Genomic DNA, 22,758 nt, shown 5'->3' with positions numbered 1-22,758 from the left:
TGGAAAATAATAAAAGTAATTTTTTATGTTTTAAGTATGTTTTATGTCATTCTAAGACACGTAAAAAAATTTGAAAAAATACCATGTTAACAAAATAAGAAAAAAATAAAAATAAAACTTCAAAAAAGTATAAAAAATAGGGGGAGGGGGCCCAAAAAGTTGGAGGAAGCGGTCCCCTTAGAGGTTTGGGGTAGGGAGCCCTTGGGGATTTAGGTCCTTGGTGGTTAGGGTCATTCTTGGTTATGGTCCTTGATGGTTCAAACCCATAATCATCTCAATAGTTGGTTTCTAAGGATTTATAAGGATTGTTCTAAATTTCTCTATTAAAATTCTTTTCTTGGCACCTACATCTTTATTAGTTTCAACTTTTTAGTATACCCCAACGCTAAGGCATATTTATATTTTCACACCACTCAAATGTTACTTGTGTATTATACAGAGCACAGTCGAGGAGTAAAGCTAGGTAAAGGCATAAAGTCATCTTGGCACCCATGACTCTATTAGTTTCAACTTTTCAGCATATCCTAATGCTAAACCTATTTTAGAGTGGCAACACTGTTCAAATGGTAGTTATGTATTATACAGAACACTGCCAAGAAGTGAGAGCTAAGTCAAATCACATGATCTATTCTAGGAGCCCACGACTCTATTAGTTTCAAATTTTTAGCATACTCCAATACTACACCATGTTTTATATTGGCAACACTGCTCAACTGGTATTTGTGTATTATACAGAACACAACCAAAAAGTAAAGCCAAGTTAAGTGAAAAAATCTTCTTTCCATCGTTAACCGTTTCCATTGATACCATTGATGTTATTCCAAATTTATGATAAGTTGCGCAAGGATTACCACCCCCTCGGACTTACCTTAAGTGGTAAGCAGTTTAATCCTTTTATCACTTTCATACAATCCAATTAAAAATATTATTGAGCTCTATTCCACCCCTATTATTCATTCACCAATTAAGATCATTCAGAACAGAGTTATGCCAATGGAATACCTTTTTTTCAAATTGAGTTAGTTTTATGCAAATGATACGAAAAACATTATTATTTTTCCCTTTGGCTTAAGCCAATATTTTTACGGGAATTCCATTAAACTATTGAACACGTTATACCAAGGTCTCTTGTAAGCATCAAATCTATTACACTTCTGAGAATATTCTTCTAGGTTTCCTTGTAGGTGTCAAATCTATTACCCTTCTGAGCGTATTCTTTCTACAGTTGATAGTAATTAATAATGGTCGTGAAAATGGGTGTTGACACAGAAACCTATCTGGTAAGTCATATCCCTTCTCTTGTTCTAGATACCTGTCCGTGGTAAGTCATGTACCTCTGAAATTGAGCTGTATTTTCATGCTCCAAGTCTTGTACTGGTCGCACCTTTATATAGATCACTACTGCTACTATTCGTTCCAATTTTTTGAAAACATTTTTATTAATCCAGGACTTTTGTGGAAAAATTTAACACATAAACAAAAAAACCAGTCATTTAATATCCCTCCCAAAGTATGAGAACAAGATTTCTCCAGAGAGTTTTCAGAGCCAAACACACTAATAGAAAATCCATCCAAAGTTACCCTCAAAAAGATACTTTCGATAGGGGAAAAATCAATGTTTACTGCATTAGCTTTGGATGTTTATTATATAATTCGTAAAATAACGAAATTTTTTTCAAGAGGTACAGATCACCTTTGCGCCAAACACATCCTATATGGAGCCCCTCTTCTTTTTTCCTTTCTTGCCCTACTTTTCCAAATGGCGTTTACAAACTGAATAGTTCCTGCCTGGTTTTCAACTGACTGTCTTTCTCCTGTCCCTAAAAAGAATAAATCCCCAATTTAGTGCTCATCATTCCGGACAATAATTGATTCTATAATTCATGCACATATCCTCACATAATTGTATAAATTTGGGGTCAGTACCTGTATTGTTCGTGCTTTGTAATATATGTTTAATTATCTAACTGTCATTGTTAATTGACCTGATGGTGTAATTACAAAGATAACCATACCTGTTCGTCGCGGAGTAAGGCAAGGCACCCTTACATCCCCAATTACGTTTAACAACTGTATTCTCGACGCACAATCTCAAGCAGTTTCATCCTGGATTCTAGAAAGGAATAGATGTGTATTCTAGAAGAGACAGATATAGAAGGGATCACTTTTTTTTGTCTTGTATACTGTGTGGTTGTTTGGTTTATTACTATGCTTGTGCGATTATTCTATGAACTTCAATTTTGTTTAATTTGTTACTATCCGTCTTTTTCTTTTGCTTTTGTTTTTCTTTTCTTTTTTTAAATCCGTTCGTTATTTGATTTTCAAAAGGCTATAATTAAATTCAATTCATTTGGATTGCTAAGAATCAACTTAGGAGTGTTTGGGTGATCTTTCATGTAGTCTTTCCATAAACGACTTGGATCATTAATTATTCTCTGTGTGTAGTCATTTTTCAGATTCATGCGGTGCTGCTAGAGGGCTTTCTCAAATTTACGTTTTGTGTGTACATGGAGACTATTCAGCACCCCAGATTTAGAACGACCCCTTTCCATCCACACTGAGAGCCAGAACTTATTATCTTGACATGCATTCACAAGCTCTTGATTTTTTGAGAACCCCAGGATTTCAGTACCTTTACGAATGTTTCTAACGGGAATAGCAGCCTTTTCTCTGGTTAGTAGTGCGTGGGTAATTTCAGCACAGAGGGCATTAACCGGTGTTTTAGTTTCCTGGACATTCTTTTGCACGTTATCTTGTAGTAGACTAAATGGTACATTGATCTTCTGAAGCGTCGTGTCAAGCCCTGTCCGATAAAGCAACATGTCGGCCTTGGACCAACTATTTATTTCATGCCACTTTGAAGCAGTTTTGGCCTTTGGGATACACACATTAACATGTGCTTCAATTGGGTTGTAGTCAGCGGAGTGACATGCCATTCGCACGTTGACAGTGCCACTTATGTTTGGTGTGCATGCGACATAGTCTATATGTGAGACTGAACCACTATTATGTATAAACATGAAATCTTTGTCTTTTGGGAGCAAACAATACCGACTTTCAATTGCACTTAGGATCAGCGGGGACTGAGGAGACGAGTCGTCAACTAGATTACAGTTGTAGTCTCCGATTATAACACATTCCAGTTTGGACAACATAGTAGACTTGTGGCACTTTGCAAGATCTCGCACTGCTTTTGAGAATCGGTTATCCGATTCTTCGTCGCTGTAGCTTATAAGAAGTTAGACATTGACAATTACAAGGATTATTGGCATAAAGTTTTTTAAGGTTATTTATTGGCATAAAGTTTTCAGCTGCTTGAAGATTCTCGAAATCAACATAATACAAAAACAAAATGCATGATTATCTGAAAACTTGAGTAGGCTGAGGCAATCATTTTTCAGAAAATATTCTTGGATGCAGAGAATATCGCTACGCCAACATAATTCTTCAATTACAGGGATTCTGTGAGACACACCTCCATTCGTATTCCCAGACACAATTCTAGTATTCTGTTCATTCACTGGAGCGTTTTTGTTTTTCAATTTGATTTTACATCTCAGGGCATTGGAATGACTGACATGTATGTTTTGTCGACTTAAATGCTGCACATCCAATGGGTTTTTTGCATGGATTACTAGCATTTGACTTAGGGCCTTGGACACAGCAACGTGGTAAAATCTGGGTAGCGGACCACACCGATGAAACGTGACAAAGTTTCTGGCAATTGTAGCATCGTTTTCGGAGGTACACAAATTCTTCAATCGGAAAACGTCCAAAATCTAGTTTTGGTGGGCTATTCATAGCCATATGTAGCTGAAAACGAGAGGAAAAGTAGAATTTATAGGTTCGATTAGCACCAGACTGCTCTGCACTTTTGCAGCCTGAAACTTAGGCTATCACCATGTCGGCATTATATGTGGATGGAATATTTCTAATAATACCGATAAAAACTGGGGATTTCACCTTAGCTTCTACATTTTGTAATTTTTGGCCGATAGAATAAGCAATGATGTGTGACTTGTTCTTTGTTTTAACAACAAATCACAATTCAAATTGGTTTCTTTTCAATTCAACATCATCGACTGCTAGATCTTTTCCGCATATGCTCATAAGAAATTGTTTGCGTTCTTCTGGCTTGTTATTGGGGGTGGGTTCATCAGGAGTACGTAATAGGGTAGTGGAGAATTTCAATCTGGGGCGGGATTAGGTTGGCTTCCATCACTTATAGAATTGCCGGGGGGCCTTGGGAGTGGAATTTGGTTGTAACGCTCAAGAAAACCCGACAACAGCCTCTGCATTTCCTTAACCTTCAATATAAAACATGCGCATTCCTCTGCTCCACTGGCCTGTACGTCCTGGGGATCAAATATAAAGAACTTGGGTGTTTTTATCCTTTCTTTAGTGCACCGTGCAAGCAGCTTAGCAATATCCATTAAATTATCCTCATCTTGTACGCATTTCTTAAATCGATCACCAGTTTTGACCTTTTTAGTTAACAGCTTTTTTGCCATTATAATTGAGTCTCTGTCAAAAAAATCCACAGCTCGTTTTAAAAACACTTCCTTCTTTATTCTGACAGCCATTGATTGTGATATATAGTTCAATACGGCATTTAGCATTATAGTCTCTCCCGTGCTTTAAAGTGGTTTCACAGGCAGATGAATTCGATGTATACTCCCTGAATGCCAGAATGACAGCGGGTATGATATGTACCCCGATAAATAAGGGTCGGTGTTAGTCCGCACTCCACCTAATCCCTGCAGTTTAAGTGAGAACCTCCCGGAATGTAAAACGGCACTTGTGACATGGAACTACCCCTCTTCTGCTTGCCAATTATGGCTACGTTAAAACGACTTTCCAAAATATATAAATAAATGTCCGAAAACTAGGTCAGTAGATCAGAAGACACATATGTATGCCAATAAAATATATGAGGATTACACGTCACTAATCCATATTGCATAATTTTTGTTTTATTCACTAATAATACTTTAATAATTACCGAATTATTAATGTCCATACAATATCCAATTTTGATGTTGACACTTTGAACTCTGTATTGAAACTGTGTATGAAGTACATCATATAAGCATTTCATATAACGTTATATATGAAATCATATAGGCTTTGTCTTCTACGATGTCATGCATAGCATAAATGAGACTGTTGTGTTTCCAGCGCATCAATTAATTTAGATATTATAATCTCTGTTAAATTGCCTAAGAATTAAAATTTGGATATGCAGTTACTATAACTGATGATTCTTTGGAACCAACAACTAAATTATCAAATGTGATAAAATGTAAAAATCAACAACCTGAACCATCAATTGTGAGAAAACCAATACTGAAATATAATGCAAAGGCCATTGCTAAATTTTCTTAAGTAATCACAATCCAAAAAGGTGTTAAAATAGCAAAAACACGGGCAGTAAGAAGATATGCGAAAACGACAATTAGAGCGTGTCAAAAATGAAAATGAAGAGCAAAGACAGATACGGATAAAAGATATGGAACAATGACCAAGTTAGGGAGTCAAAAATAAAAATGAAGAGCAAAGACACACACCGTTAGAAGAGAAAAGGTTGCGTGTCATAAATGAAAATGAAGAACAAAGATACACGCGGTTAGAAAACATGCGACACCGAGCAGGTGAGTGAGTCAAAAATGAAATGAAGAGCTAATAAACACGCAGTTAGAAGAAGAGCGGCAGCGTTTCAAAACTGAAAATGAAGATGAAAGAAACACGTGGTTAGAAGAAATGCGACACCGAACATATGAGAAGTAAAAAATGAACTGAAGAGCTAACACACACGCAGCTAGAACAACAGCGACAGCGTGTCAAAAATGAAAATGAAGAGCAAAGACACAGGCAGTTTGAACATTTGCAACACTGAACATGTGAGTGAGTCAATAAAAATCAACCTGGACAGCAAGAATCAAAACGTGCCAAAATTGAAAATTATAAAAATGGTGATTGGGTTTTGGATTTTGACATTAATGCCTACCATACTTTTGAAAATCCAAAACTTTGACTAGATAAATTGTTGAACGACAAACAAATTTTCGTCCCACCATCTGAACAATCAGAGGCACATTTCAACAATGGTAAAGGACATAGTAAAGGTCTACAGTAAAGGCCATCAACTATATTAAAGGCCATCCAACGGCTCCAATGTTTTATTATTATTATTGTTTTCCCAAAGGCACTTCATATGGAAGGTGTCGTCGTAGAAACTTCAAAGTGGACTCATTCAACTGGAAATACAGAGTTCTAGTGCTCTGTTTAAGGATCAAAAGTGATTGGATGGCAGCTAACACCCCTTCCATGCCCATCCAGTCACATTCCCAAACACATCCCCAAACACAGTCCCCCAAACACATCCAATACAAAATTCTGATACAGCCATTTTGTTCAACGTAGTTGAAATTTCTGGAAATTAGGTCTTTGAGAAATAATAACCCCCCACAGCCCATAGGGCAAGGGTTGTAAGTTGTGCCCTGGGGATATAAAAGGCTTTTATAAAAAGCATTGTCGTAGAAACTTCAGAAAGGGCTTATTCGATTGGAAATTTAAATGGCTAATTCCCTTTTTAATAGTCGAAAGTGATTGGACGTTACCTAGTCCCCCCCACGCCTATCACCAGTCTTCAGGGGAAGGGTTATTAGTTAGGGTCTCCCACAGTCTTCAGGGCAAGGGTTATAATTTATGGCCTGGGGGCATATATTGTTCTTATGGAAGGAATGTTCGTATAAACTTCAGCAAGGGCTCATTTGATTGGAAATTGAATGTTCTAGTTCACTTTTTAAGTGTCAAAAGATATCGGTGAGTAGCCAACTTCCCCTCCCTTAAACCGTTTTTTCCCAAATGCATCTGATGAAAATTTTGAGATAGATATTTTGTTAAAAATAGTTCAAAAATTATATAAAAGAATTTCTAGTGTCGACACAACCCACCAGGGCCTTGGGGCAGGCTTTTTAAGTCCTGGAGGCATATATGAGTCTTATGGAAGGGATACTTGTATAAACTTTAAATATAGCTCATTTGACTGGAAATTGAAAATTTTAGTTCACTTTTTAAGAGTCAAAAGAGATTGGAGCGCACCTAGCCCCCCCTCTATGCGTTTTTTGTCCTCAAACCCACCCGATAAAAACTTTGAGATAAAAATTTTCTTAAAATAGTTCAAAGACCATATAACGAAAGCTCTGGGGTCGACACAGCCTCCCAAGGCCCAAGGGCAGGTGATGTAAGTTATTGAAGAGATGCTCCTAAAAACTTTAGAGAGGGCTCATTTGATTGGAAGTTGAAAGTTCTAGTTCAATTTTTTAGAGTCAAAAGAGATTAGGGAGCAACTAGTCCCTCCCCCGAGCCCCTTTTTCCCCAAATGTATCCGAAAGAAATCTTGAGATACCCATTAAGTTAAAAATTGCTCGAAAGTCAGATAACAAAACTTAGGTGTCCACACAACCCCAAATGGCACGGGGGAAGATGTTGTAAGTAATACCCTGAGGCATAAGAAAATCTCAGGTGTCAATACATCCCCCAGGGTCCAAGGAAATGCGTTCTAAGTTATACCGTAAGGGCAAGTATTGTTCTTATTAAAGGGATGCTTGTATAAACTTCACAGAGGGCTCAGTTGATTCGAAATTGAAAGTTCTAGTTCACTTTTTAAGAGTTAAAAAAGTTAAGGACAACTAGCCCCCCACGCCTTTTTTTCTCCAGACCCATCCGCTAAAAATTTTTAGATAGTCAGTTTTTTGGAAATCGTTCAAAATAAGGTAACAAAAACACCCCTCAGGGCCCGCGAGATAGCCATTGTAAGTGTTGTCCTGGGGGCGTTTATGGTTCTTTTGAAAGGGATGCTCGTATAAACTTCAGAGATGGCTCATTTGATTTGAAATTGAAAGTTCTAGTCCACTTTTTAAGAGTCCAAAGAAATCTGAGGGCAGCTATCCCCCCCAACCCCCCTGCACCCCCACAACGTTTTTTCCCCAAGCTCATCCGATAAATTTTTTTTTATAGCCATTTCATTAAAAATAGTTCAAAGGTCAGATCAGAAAAATTCCTGTGTCAATGCATCCCCCCAGGGCCTGGAGGCTGGCGGTATGAGTAGTGCTCTAGGGGCATATATAGTTTTTATGGAAAGGATGCTCGTATAGACTTTGGAGAGGGCTCATTTGATTGGAAATTGAAAGTTCTTGCTCACTTTCTATGATTCAAAAGAGATTAGATGGCAACTAGCCCCCTCCCCTCCACGCCCTAACTAAATCAGATAAAAATTTTGAGATAGAAATGTTATTAAAAATAGTTCAAAGTTCGGATAAAAAAAACTCTGGTGTCGACGCACCCCCCCAGGGCTCGTGGGTAGGCAATGTAAGTCATGCCCTGGGGGCATATATGGTTGCTATGGAAGGGATGTTCAGTATGAACTTCATAGAGAGCTCATTTGATTGGAAATTGAGAGTTGTAATTTACTTTTTAAGAGTCAAAACTGATTCGAGGTAGCTAGCTTCCCCCACACTTCATTTATTTTTATCCCAGTGGCACTTCATATGGAAGGGGTCATCGTATAAACTTCAAAGGGGTCTCAATCGATTTGAAATCGAGAGTTCTAGTTCCCTTCTCAAGAGTCAAAAGTGATCGGAGGGCGACTAGCCCCCGAGCTCTTTTTTCCTCAAATACATAGGATATACATTATTAAAAATAATTCAAAGGTCAGTTAAGAAAAACACCTATGTCGACCCCCCCCCATAGGGCCCGGGGCAGGCATTTTAAGTATTGCTCTAGGGGGATATATGGTTCTTATGGAAGGTATTCTCGTAAAAGCTTCGGAGAGGGCTCATTTGATTGAAATTGATAGTTCTAGTTCACTTTTAAGGGATCAAAAGGTATCGGAGGGCAACTATCTTAAATATTTTGTTTGCTTGACAAACTTTTGCTTCATAAGGTGTGTTTTTAAACCTATCAAATGAACATCTTTTTCTTATAAGTCGCTATTTACTTGGGCAGTTGGGTGCCTAGCTGTTAGCAAGGTCAGTGCATCATCAAATATCTGACATTGGCCCAAATGATCCCGTTTTCATACACTACTCTTTAATAATGTATTTCTTTGAATTTGCTTTAAAACCTCACCCACTGTAAACTCCTAACCCTTTAAAAACAGACAAAGAGTAATATTTGGAGTTCCTTTAGTTATTGAAATTCCATTCTCTTTTTTTCAGACTTTATCGGTGGAATTTATACACAGCGCAGATGGGAAAGCAGCAATTTTGGAGCATATGGAACATCAGGGCTATCAAATGATTCAGGAGATTACTCGTGAACACAATTGGGCTAATGATTTTATATTTGTCAAGCAATCCCTTTTGAATTATTTACATTCTAAGCGGTGATTTGACTCCATTAGCTCCTAGTTACACATTAAACATTAAGCATTAAAAGTTATCATATATTAAACATTTAAGCAGGTAATTAAAATGTAAGGAGTTCCCACGTCTGTTTATTATGAGTGACTAATTTATTACTAGGATTATCAATTTTCTGTTTATGATTTTTTGGAGAATAAGATTTATGTTTGATGCTAAATTTTTTGTATTTTAAATTTTCTTAGCATGTTACTTTCTGCAGAACTATCAGCCAATTATTTCAAATTAAGATAACAATATCTAGTATTTGATAGCTGGGACCTGATTCATCGTTTTACCACATTATAGTATATAAAATTAACTTGAATTTTCCCTATGGAAAAATACACTGAAAATTGGTCGAAAATTTAGGAAAAATTACATAATTATTTATGTTCAGGCGTAGTTTCATCAGTCTTAAAAAAATATACTTACTATCTTAATTCCTGCTAGATTAGTATTTTGACTGATTGCGATTGCTGAAAGTGGGCACTAAGTAATATCTTGATATTACAAACTATGGGCCCATGCGAGTAAGTATCCCTTCATGACTTTTTAAGGATTTTCGGAATTGTGCGGCATTATTGTTGAAAAAATAACAGATGGCTATATCACTAACAAAAGAGCATTTTGACCGGTGAATGGATGAATTAACTACTACAATTTCGATGCTACAACAAGAAAATAAGGTGTTGAAGACAGAAAATAAGCTGTTAAAATCATAACTGATTAAGGTGAAATCGTCTGTACTTCAAGTGGATTTACATACACGGAGAAACAATATTCTGTTTCACGGGATCGATACGCCAAATGAATCTGAAAATCTTCGTGATACAGTAAAAAAAATTTTCGGAATAAAACTCTGGATTGTGGATCCTGATCAAATAGGTATTAGTGTCGCGTATAGGGTCATGAAATTCGCCCCGTCTGATGATGGTGTAGGCCCTAGTCTGCGGAGTGATACAAATAAAACCGTTGAGCCTATTTTCGTGCAGCTCAAGAATTGTGATCGCTCATTGATTCTTAAACAATGTGGTAAACTAAAGAAAACGGGCTACAGCGTGTCAACTGACTTACCTGCTGAATTAGGAAAGCGAAGAAAGGAGCTATTGGCTCTCGGTTACAAGCTAAAAATGCAAAGGGAGCAGAGAAGGTCAGTGAGACTCGTGTGGTCCAGCGTTTCTTGAAACTCTGGCTGGAGACAAAAAAGGCAAAAAGCTCACAGCAGTGGCTTAAATACGATGATGACTGTTTCGATTCGCTAAAACTGTTTGCCAAAAATGACCAAGAGGAGGTTGTTCTCGACCAGTAGTTTTGTCATTTTTTTCTCCGATAATTAATTTTTATGTATGAGATATCGTGAGAAGTATTTCGAATTATTGTTGAAGCCACACAGTGATTCTGTTTTAAGTTGTATGGCAGAGAAGGATGTAAAGCGAAAATTTGTTTTCTTCTTTTTTTTGTTTCATCTTTGTTGAATTTTCTTTTCTGTTTTTTAATTTTCCCAAAATTCAAGGTATCTAGTTTGTTTTTGTTTCCTTTCAGTATTCCATAAAGAAGTTCCATCAGGTATGTTCCTTGTTTTTGGCTCCTCAATCTTCTGGAATTTTCACGACGGACCGCCGATTGCAGTTGGTAAGTGATGACTCTTTCTTCAGCTTCATCCCCGAGAGGTATCAGAGATCTTGATATAGATACATTAAAGAATTTAGAAGAGTCTTTAGAAGAGCTTATTTTTGATCAAGAAATTGGTCAAAAAACTAATTTTCATTTGTTTGATGATAAAAATTTTCCTAAAAGTAAATATATAATTTCTAATTTAATTACTGGGAGGTCTTCCGATTCTCAACTTTCGGTATTTCATTTGAATTGCCAAGGACTGTATTCCTCATTTTCTGATTTAGAATCGACACATCGGGAGCTTAGGCCAGATTGTATAGGCCTATGTGAAACATTTATTAAACAACAAACAAAAAGCCTTTTGGATATTCCAGGTTACACTAGCCATTTTCCCCACATATAACTGATAAAATGGGGTGGTATAGCAACATATATCCGCAACACGCACACGGTTCAAACTAGGCAAGACCTTACACGAAAAATTTAAAGAATTTTCGAGTCGTTGTTCCTAGAAGTATGGCTGTCCCCAAATAAAAAAGTTATTGTGAGTGAAATTTGTCGTTCTCCGTCAGGGCAACGTCTCAGTTTATGGAACATATGGCTCAAGTTCTGGAGCTACCAGAGTGTCAAAAAATTAGCTTATTCTCATGGATGATTTTAATATTAACCTCAGTATTCCGCTAACGGCATAAGCAGCAGATTTGCTAAATAATATGGCAGGTTCAGGCCTATACCCTGCTGTTACGATTCCGACACGGGTTACTAACTATACACATTCACTTATCGACAACATATTCAGCTCCTTGCTCCCAGAGTCGGAGGAAGTCCTAGTTAACGACACATCAGACCACTTTCCCATTCCTGCAACACTTGCCCTTTCAAAACCAGCTAAGATAGGTCACGAATCAACCCCATGTTGCCGATTATATGTTTAACAGTAGAAAACTTGAAGAATTTAAAACAGGAACTAGAGCAAATAAACTGGGAGGACGTAATGGAGATTCAAGATGTAAAAGAAGCATTTTGGTCATTTCACTCGAAGTTCTTGGGTGTATACAGTAGATTTTTCGTGAGAAACCCAAGAACTAATAATCAACAAAAAGACCAGCCAATTAGCCCCTGGATGACGGATGGTCTTCTGGCCTGTGTGAATAAGAATAACCACCTTTGGGGAGAGTATAGACACTCTCTGAGCTTAGCGTGGCTAGAAGAGTATGAGCAATACAGGAAAGTCTTTCGGACTGTGTTACGAAGAGCAAAGCGTGGCTACCTGCATCAAAAGCTGACGGAAAGCGGGAAGGACGGTGGAAAAGTTTGGCAATTTATCAACTTGGTACTACGGCCAACCACTAGGTCTTCAACATTACCAGAGAAATTGGTCGTGAATGATGAAGAAATTACCGAACCTACGCAGGTTGCCGCATCGCTGAGTACATTTTTCGAAAACATCGACCATACCACAGCAAATTCTGTCGGGACACCAGCTAAATCATACAAAGAATACCTTAGTCCAAAGTGCATGAAATTGATCGCAGTGAGTCCTATAACACCAGGTTAGCTCGAATTACTCGTAAAAAATTTCAAGGGCTCTTCTGCTTCAGGTTTCGACCTGGTCCACACAAATGCACTGAAAGCAGTAGTAACGACCATTGCTGAGCTTCTAACTTACCTTGTAAATATTTCATTAGATAAAGGGGTCTTTCCTGAAATGTTAAAAAAGGCAAAGATAATACCTCTTCACAAAGGTAGATGTCATAAAGATACAGAAAATTATAGACCAATCTCTATCTTATCTGTTTTCTCAAAAGTCTTTGAAACGCCAATGAAAAATCAGCTTTACCAATATTTAGAGGCCAGAGGTTTTTTTTAACAGTCACCAATTTGACTTTAGGGATGGCCATTCAACCAAAGACGCCCTTACAGCACAAAGTTTTTTTTTAACAGAATTCTTGATGTGGGTGCTTTACCTGCAGCTGTACTTCTAGATATTAACAAAGCGTTATATAGCATGCACCACGAAATACTACTAGGAAAGCTGGATCATATTGGAATTCTCTGCCAAATCCTAGATTGGTTTAAGTCTTACCTAGAAAATCGTAGAATTTACACAGGATATGACCATACAAATGATGTCGTAGTTAACTGCTGGGTGCCAGAGGGCTCTAAATTGGGATCGGTATTGTTTCTTGTTCACGTAAATAGTCTTAGGCAAGTACCGACTCCTGCAAGTCGTAGCGCTTATTGCTGCAAACTATGTCACCCACAAAGGACACCGGGATCTATAGTAGAAGCCGAGGACGAACTAACGGCATTTGCGGATGATTCACTTATGGCAAGCTCAGAATGGAACATCAATTCTCACGAAACGAAGCTGCAAGACATTCTTGAAGAAACATATCTGTGGATGGACGCAGGTCGTCTAGTCATCAACATTGACAAATCGATTGTTTTTTTTTTCAAGTATAGATTCGCTGGCTCCTGATATGATTGGTATTGAAACCTCTCGTGGACTTATCAAGAGACCAGAAAAAGGATATGTTTCATACCTAGGGATTTTAATCGACAAAAACTTCTCGCTCAGACACCACATAGCAAGAGTCGAGACGAAGCTTTCAAGGAACCTTGGAATCTTGAGAAAACTCAATCGCCATCGTCCTAAAAAATACTGATCCTGATTTACAATGCAGTTATCAAGCCTCATATTCAATATTGTTTGACAGTTTGGCAATCTAGTTTCAAGACACATTCACAGAGACAAAACTCAATTCACAAGAAAGGACTTCAAATTTTAGGCCCAGCACCGAATAGACTATTGATGGCATCACTTTACAGACTATCTTGCACCGCTTTTTGTTTAAAAAATTTTTCAGGAATACTCCCATCACCATTTAAAGGCTTATTCACACTAGCATCACAAATCCATAGTTTAAATAAATGATCTTCATCAGACATTTATATAACCTCGACACCAACAGCTAGGTCGGAATTTTCTCCTAGAATTGCGTGTGCTCGAGAGTGGAATACACCTCACCAAGAGCTGAATTCATATAGGTCTCTCGGCTCCTTTAAAAAGAATGTAAAAAAATATCTAAAAGATTCAAAATTTATGTACTAGATTTATTTTATTATTATGTTTAGAATTCTTTGATACTATTGTTATTATTTATTATATTTTAGTTTGATACTTCAAGGGGTATGAGCGGAGGAGAAGTTGTGCTAAATTAATTGTTATTTAATGGCGGTTCGGGGTGGAAATTGGAGAGGACAGGAGGCCACTCTGTATTTAGAGTGTGCAAATATTACGGACCCAAACGTGCATCAATGCACACGGAATTAAGTTAAGTGTATTTTTATATATTTTTTTGTTAATTTAAACCCATATTGAACTTGAACTTCATGTCAGACTTATCAGTAAAATGATGCTGTGTATTTTCATTTTGGCGCAAGTTACACCGGTAGATATGTCACAACATTGAATTTACAGAAGATAAACTGGACCACAAAGATTTAAAGAAAAATCTAAATTTAATACTGCAGGATATTTGGATCACATTTCACGACTCATATGGAGTATAATTAGAAGGTTTTATTATAAAATATAAGGCTTTATTTGTAAGTGAAATAAATATACTGTAAGTATGAAAAATTTAGTCCGTTTTACATTTGCTATTAATAGACACTACTATATGTTTTTATGAAGAAGTATACTATGAAGCTGGTATTTATTTAGCACATCTATTAAAAAAAATTTGTTTTAAGCCTGATTTGCCTATATAATTTAAATAAAATGTTATACAAGATTAAAGTAACTGACAAAAACACGAATCTAACATAAGTAACTTACGCATTTTAAAGTCTAAAATAACCAAAGAAAAACTTGACTAAGTTTTTAGCAATATTCAAAACCTTATTGATAAGAATTACCTGAAATAGAATTTAAGAACATTTTAAATAGAAAACAGGTAAATATGATCTTTCTCCAAAAACATTACGTAAGCGGACCCACTGTCAAATAAAAATCAAAGGGATATCACTGAACGCAGTCCAAAACACGGTAATAGTAGTTTTAAATAAACATCATGAATTTGTTCCCTATACTGATGTCAGTAAGAAAGGTTTATAGTTTTTAGTTTAAAAATTTTAAAGGAGAAAGTTGATCTGAATAAAAAAGTAGTGTTTGCATAGAAATTGTCAATATGGTGTATTTGCAGAATCTTTGTTAATTGAAATTAATTGAATTGGAAATTTAAAATTCAAACCCCGGTGTTAGAATTCAAAAGTGTTAAAATTCCCAGACGTATCCAATAAAAACTTTATTATATGGGAATTGTTGAAAAGTTCATTAATTCGGTCTTTTGGGAAGTAACCCCCCTCTCACAGCCCCTCTGTTCCTTTTATAATATTGACCTTATCTTTGCCTCATAGACATATAAGCCCTTATCTTGCTTATGGAGTTTTTTTTTTCGATATCATAATATGAGAATAGAAACATATCTGATAAGAGATAGAATCATTATGCTCTAAAAGAGGATTTCTTCACTGAATTAAAGAACTTTTAACGGTGTGATAATAAAAAAAATTGACGAAGCACATCCAGCTGCACAATACGCATTTTCTATACATATAGTATTTTCTTGTTTGCAATACAATTGTAGTAAGAAGATAGGGGGACTTGGACTTGGATATGGAGTTATATTAAGTAGATAATGGATGACAACTTTATTGTTGGCACTTTTGAATAGCTTATAACAAAATTTGTGTGGTAAGAAATTTACTGGCCAATTTAAATTTCAATTATAATTTAATAGTTGCTTTTTTTTTCTTAGGATTGTACATTTAAGAATAATAGGCTTAAATGGGTTAATTTTCAAATATCATAAGATAGATATTTATATTTATAATGCTACTTATAAGTAAATGATATTTATAAATAGATATCAAATATCATAATAGGCATAAAAAAAGTGGGCTTGAATATCTCTAGTAATTTTCTCTCACAAATATTTGACTTGCTCATAAATTTTAAAAAATGTTCGCTGTCAGTTTTTTTTTACAGTGAAAAAATGACTTTAATTCTTCTTTTGCCTTCCCTTATTAATTATTATTTGTTGGTAATACCTTGTCTTTTACATATATATTCAGGCACTTCTTAATACGCTCATCATAATATAAAGCAATTTAAACGTTTTGAATTTGTATTTACCATTTTAAGCACAGCTTTACCCTTCCCTTTAGTCACATGTATGTTTTATTTTAGAATCCATATATCCTTTGGGCAATTCAAATTCATACTGAAGAACAGGGCATGGTATAGTTTTTATTTTTTTCAACTTTTAGCGCGGTAAATGCTCTGAAGGTAAGTGGAAGCATATGAGCAATGCCCTTTTAAGAGGAGGTATACTCTGGAATGCTTATAGAAAACTGACCAAAGAAAACAATTTTGTTTCCAAACGAAAGTACAGATACACTAAATGTCAAAAATTGCATCACCCAAATATATTCCATGCATAAATGAAGCAGTAGGCTAAAAATTTATTTTTTCCATTTTTTGCTCCTAATGTTGACTGCTGCTTCAAATTTATGGTTTTATCAAATTACTCTGGAGTAGAATATTCGTTTTTAAATAAATTATATTATAAAAAGTAATTTTTTAACGTCCTTTATAATGATTGAAAAGGAACAGCAATATAAGACAATTTATCCACTATAAGATAAGATGATAACTATTTATTAAAAATTTTTACGAGACTATATACATCTAATCAAATTTAACTTATTTTATATATGGCAATTTTTATTTTTATTTTCAAGGTTATCTTAAATAAAAATGGGCTAAACCCCTAACACCCTTTTATATTATTTACCCTAAAGTTAAAGTTTCGCCAAGCAATAACAGTATTTGTTCATAAACATAATCATAACAGTATTTGTTCATTTTAGGATACAATGTTGCTCCATAATTTTAGCTGAAACAACTTTTTTTTTAAGTCATGCCAGAAAAGTCATCGCTTCTTCCTTGAAAAAGTACTCCCAAAAGATTCTCCTAAGGATCCCCCCCCCCCACCTTTCACTAGAAAACTCTTCCCTTTGAAAAGATATCTGTATACGTCCAAAATAATAATACTGTATATAAACAATGGGGAAAATTCATACCTAGCTGCTTTCCCCCCGGGGGATGTGGGGGCAGAGTCATTCTTAGAAATACAGTAATTGAATCGTTTGAGTTTGTTCAAAAAAGGACTATCTAAAAATTTGATGGGGTATCTTTGAGAGAAAAGGAAGTTGAAGAGGTTCTAGCTGCCTTCAAATATTTTTCTTATTTTAAGAATTACACTTGTTGGTCCTGACATTGATTGTTATGTTGGTGCTCTGAATCCTCGTCAAATAGGTCATGGATTGGACTATTACAAGGGACGTACTACAATGTTTGGCTATAGTTTTGTTAGTAGGTTTGCTAGGCTATTTTGTTCTGCACTACCCTTTGCCAGAAAATCTATTGTGCCTGCTGCATCAAATTTTGCTGGCTCAACACTAAAAGACTGGGGCTCGGGTAAAAATCTCAAAGAGAGTCTTAAGGAAATTATAAGATCTTCAGCAAGAGCCGTTGGTGAACAATTAAAATCTCAGCAAATTGTTTAGGGATTTAAAAGGTTGCGTGATCATCATTCACTCATCAGTCTCTACCCAGGTGGGAAGCAAAAGACATCAACAACAACTTTGAAGAAAAAAAAGAAGAGAAATAATAAGAAGATAAAAATTACTAGATCAAAAAAGTATTTCTTTTATTAACATGACATATCTCCCCAACAAAGAATCGCATCCATCAATCAGATCGGCAATGATTCTATTCTATGCTGAAAATGTTTATGTTAGTTTTAAGTATGGCCACTATGAACAATTTCATCCTCAACAACCCCTGTCGGAAAATATACACTTTCAGATATCTTCCAATGAAGACTATTTCGTTGATTTATCATCTACATTTATGGATTGAAATGTTGTGGTGAAGAAAAATTCAGACAATAGAAATCCCATTGCTACCGATTGCCTGTCCTATGAAAACTTTATCCTACACAAATTGTTCAAACAATTAATGTATTCATTAATGAAACATTGGTGAGCACTATCAATAATTTATCAAACTATGCAAGCGACATACAATTTATGATGATGACTCCATAGCTATACAAGTATTTGAGAGGACAGGCACTGGGCTATGAATATAGATCGAATGTTGGGACTGATGGTGAGATAACTTCTGCAGTGACCCAAGGGTATCATTTAATTGTAAAATTAAATCATGAAATATTTAATATATTTTCATGGTTGCTTCCCAATGTTAAGATTGACATAAAGTTACAACTAGGTTCATCCAACTTTATTTTGAGAAGAACACTTGCTGCAGAACCTGATGCAAATGTCATTATCACGTCAGTAATTCTTCATGTTCAAAAACAACAGGTTATGAGTTCTGTTGCATTGGCAGTGGAAAAACTGGAAGCCAGTGGTAATATAAAACTTCTTGTCCCCCATAGAGTCACCAATCATCGTCACTCTGTCACTGGCTCTCGTAGTTATACCGATTCATCATTTATCAATTTATAAATCCCCTCCAAACTTGCTTTACCCTTTGTGAAGAGTATTAGTGCCGTTGGATCCTGGTCTGCATCCTCCCATGATTATTTTTGTTTGGCTTATCTAGCCTTGTGTGCAAAGTGAATGGAAATTCCTTGTACACTTGATCATTTGATAAGATATCCTAGTGAAATCTATATGAATTGACTATGCAATCCCTAGATCATGACTCAAAACTATTTGAAAATGGGATAACGAATTCGATAATTTCAAAAAATCATGGTGTAATTGTTTTTTACTTGTCTTGCACTCAAGATATGAGCATAGTACGAACGGGGAATTTACGTTTAGAGTGCACATTTGCCAATGCTTTGACTGAAAGTGTCTTACTAATATCACTGAGTTAATTTGTAACTTACTGGGAAATCAGCCGAAATGGTATTGTTCTACTAGACCTCAAACCATGAACACAAATCAAATAATCAGCATATTTAATAGATGTTTTTACATGTCAAAATACAAATCCTATTGCATACCATCGAACTTTCTTGAAAAAATTCCAAGCGTAAACAATACCCTAATCATTGTTAATTGCTGTTCGTCGAGTGCAAAGGCAGGTCATTTTCTATGAATCTTTCAAACAGCGAAACATATAGGATTTTTTTTATCCTCTTGGCCTATCATATAAATTGTACACCCGACACATCAACAACTTTATTGAAAGCAGTGGGCAACTATTATTCAAAATCAGAAAAGAGAGCAGGATTTAACGACTAAGACTTTCATGCACTACTCTATTTCCTTTTCAGATTTCGTGGTTATAGTTACAAACAGTTTCTCAAAATTTACGTTCACAATCCTCGCCTGAATGACTTCTTAGTGGAAAATGTACTTTCAAATGTGTATAATATCGATTTTAGTGCCCTAAGAATAAAATATTCTAAACATGTATGTAAATTTGTTTATTAATAAAATAATGTATATACATAATAAATGACTTTCTCCTCTTTAGATTTCTTCTTATTCTAAGCATAGGTAGTTGTCGAGAACAATTAATGCTGGTAGATCAACTGAATTTACTGTATACTAATCCTGATGTGCTAAAATGTCAGGGTCAAATTTTCTACAGTACAACGTAACTTCACTCTCATTATGTCTCTTTGTATAGTCAATGTTACTATTTTCATTAATATTGTAAAAAGCACGTGTTTCAATTTGCTTATTTGAAGCAATCTCAAATAAAGTGTTTTCAAATGGTGAATCACATTCTTTAACAGCCAAATAAAAATCAGTTTGCTTATAATCATAGTAGCCATTGTCTTCACAACGATGACGTAGAAACCAAATTCTTTTTTATTCCAACAGTTGAATCGTAGACCTGGTTCGTCCTCCCAAAACAATTTAATGCCATGATAATACCAGTCTCTTAGTAATAAACTAAAATCACGTTTAGGATTCTTTCCGATCATATCTGGATATGTGTTCTCCCACTTATTACATTTATGATAATGACAATTTGAGCAGAGGTGTCCTCGAGGGTGAGAGTGACACATCTCTTCAAGACAGGAATTACAGCCTTTAATTTGTATGGCATTTCCTCTATGCAATTTATAAGGGTTTCATAATCTACACTTTTCAGCATACTCGTCAATCATTGTACGATTCTCACATGATGACCAGCTGCCCTGTGCATACATGCATAGTGGACATGTATAGAACATTTTTTCATGTGTTGACACTCTCATCGCCAAAATGAAACTGACATACGATCGGTAAATTGAGAGGGAGAGAGAGAGAGAGAGTAATCGAATGATACGGTATCATAAAACCTGTTTGAACAGGATCTTCTAAATTCTTGATTTATTATTCAAACTAAGAAAAATCATAACCTAAAATTTCTAAGGTAATGTGTTCAAAAGCAAATCAATAATGCCATTCTGTTTTGTTTCGATTAATATGTCAATAAATTGTGTAAAAGTGTTTGGACCAAGACGTAAAGGTTTCATACAACAGTCTAATGATGGAGAATCAGTTTTTATTATATTGTTAGGTGTTCCTTGGGAAAATATTTTCCTTTGAAGAGATAAAATCATCATCTATCAAACATTTTTCCATAAACAAAAGATTCCGTATACTTTTCTCTATCTCAAATCCCTTAATTTATTTTACAATCCTAACACCCTCAAAACCAGCTTCAGACTAACCAGGATTCTTTCTACTTCAAGAATATGAAGTTAAAAGCTACTATATAAGCGAAGCATAGTAGAAAGCTACGCTAACCTACTATAGAATATAACTCCGATTTAGAAAATTTTTTATTAAATATAATTACAATAACAGTAATAATAATTATAGAACTTATTTTCCTCATTATATTTCACTATAGTATTTAAAACAGCTTGAAGTCTATTTATATGCACTATATCAAGTTTCACTGAAAAGATTAACTGCTCCTCCAATTTAAATATGCTCAATGATATAAAAAATCTTTCATACATATCATCCCATTAAAGGCCTATTCAAGATCCTCTTGTAATTTCTACTGCTACCTCTGGTACTCTCGTCTTTGTATCATTGCTGCTACCTGCTCCACCATTAACTTCCAATAAGGTAAATATAGCATTAATTTTTATGCTTAAATCTTGTCAAATAGTAGAGTACAAACAAACTATTCTCTCTCTGAATTCAATTCTTTTACTAATTAAATAAAAAAACAAGTTTCATTAACTGAAAGTAAGGAACGACGTTAAAACTTAAAACGAACAGAAATTATTCCGTATATGAAAGGGGTTGTCCCCTTCTCAACACCTCGCTCTTTACGCTAAAGTTTGACTTTTTCACAGCTCTATTTTTGTTAAACAATAAACAACTTTAGCGTAAAGAGCGAGGCGTTGAGGAGGGGACAGCCCCTTTCATTAAAGAATAACAAAACAATTGTTTGGACGTTTTAAATTAATTTATTTAATAAATTGACGTTAAATTATTCTGTATATGAAAGGGGCTGTCCCCTCCTCAACACCAACAAAAATAGAGTTGTGAGAAAGTCAAACTTTAGCGTAAAGAGCGAGGCATTGAGGAGGGGACAGCCCCTTTCATATACGGAATAATTTCTGTTCGTTTTAAGTTTTAACGTCGTTCCTTACTTCCAGTCTTGTTTTTTTTTATTTAATTTTTGAACGTTTTTGGATTAACGCAGGTTTTGATTTTGGCTCACCGTACACGAATAATTAAAACAGAATTTACATATTAATTTTACTTTTATTTGATTAAATGGCTTTCTCGAAACTTGTTTAATTTTATTTACAAACGTTTTTATTAGTAATAAATACACGTAACTTACGAATTAACTTACGTTACGAACTTCTCTATTCATAGATTTTTAATACGTATATTAGGGGGTTAGCCCCTAGTCAATACCTTGCTCTTTAAGCTACAGTTCGAATTTTGTCCCTATTCTCTAAAAATGACCCCTTAATCACAAAGGCCGTTAAATAGAATAAATAGCTCTTATGAAAGTACTAAAAAATCGTTGGCTTAAAGAGCGAGGTGTTGACTAGGGGGTGAACCCATTCATATACGTAATATTTTCTGTTCGTTTTAACATTTTGATGTTGCTCCTTACTTTCAGTTGAAAAACTTTTTTTATTTATTTAATTTCTGATCTTTTTTCTTTAATAATGTTGGGAAATCTGGCGCCCCCTTCATAGAAATGTCCCTTCCCCCATGAAAACTTCCTTCATGAAAAGATCCTCCCATATTGCCCCTGATCCCCGACCCCTAGCAGAAAAGGTCCCCCCTGAAAACGTCTGTATACTTCCCAATAACCAATACTTTATGTTAACATTGGGTAAAGTTCATAACTTTGAGCCCCCCCAGGGATTTTGGGGACTAAGTCATCCTAAATGACATATTTATCATATTTTCGACCATGCTGAACAAAATGGCTATCTAAAAATTTTGATCGGGTGACTATGGGAAAAAATGAGCGTGGGAGGGGGCCTAGTTGCCCTCCATTTTTTTGGTCACTTATAAAGGGCACTAGAACTTTTAATTTCCATTCCAATTAGCCCTCTTACGGTATTCTAGGACCACTGGGTCGATACGATCTCCCCTGGGGAAAAGAAAAAACCAATTAACACGCATCCATGATCTTTTTTCT

The 22,758-nt window shown here is 35.5% G+C and overlaps 1 protein-coding gene across 1 annotated transcript in view; it reads left to right on the top strand.

Moving 5' to 3' along the window:
- The first annotated feature begins 13,032 nt into the window (after window positions 1-13,032).
- LOC148938350 (uncharacterized) overlaps window positions 13,033-22,758 on the top strand; it is a 48,846-nt gene continuing 39,120 nt past the window's right edge. Inside the window, exon 1 of the mRNA XM_089107865.1 lies at window positions 13,033-13,446. Coding sequence (XP_088963991.1) covers window positions 13,033-13,446 — 414 coding nt within the window. The remainder of the gene's footprint in view (window positions 13,447-22,758) is intronic.

The sequence above is a fragment of the Artemia sp. Qi Xiang Cuo genome, unplaced genomic scaffold (assembly GCF_049724085.1).
Source record: "Artemia sp. Qi Xiang Cuo unplaced genomic scaffold, ASM4972408v1 HiC_scaffold_3386, whole genome shotgun sequence".
Lineage (NCBI taxonomy): Eukaryota > Metazoa > Arthropoda > Branchiopoda > Anostraca > Artemiidae > Artemia > Artemia sp. Qi Xiang Cuo.
Note: the sequence above shows the minus strand (reverse complement) of the source record. Positions and strands in the feature narration are given on the sequence as shown.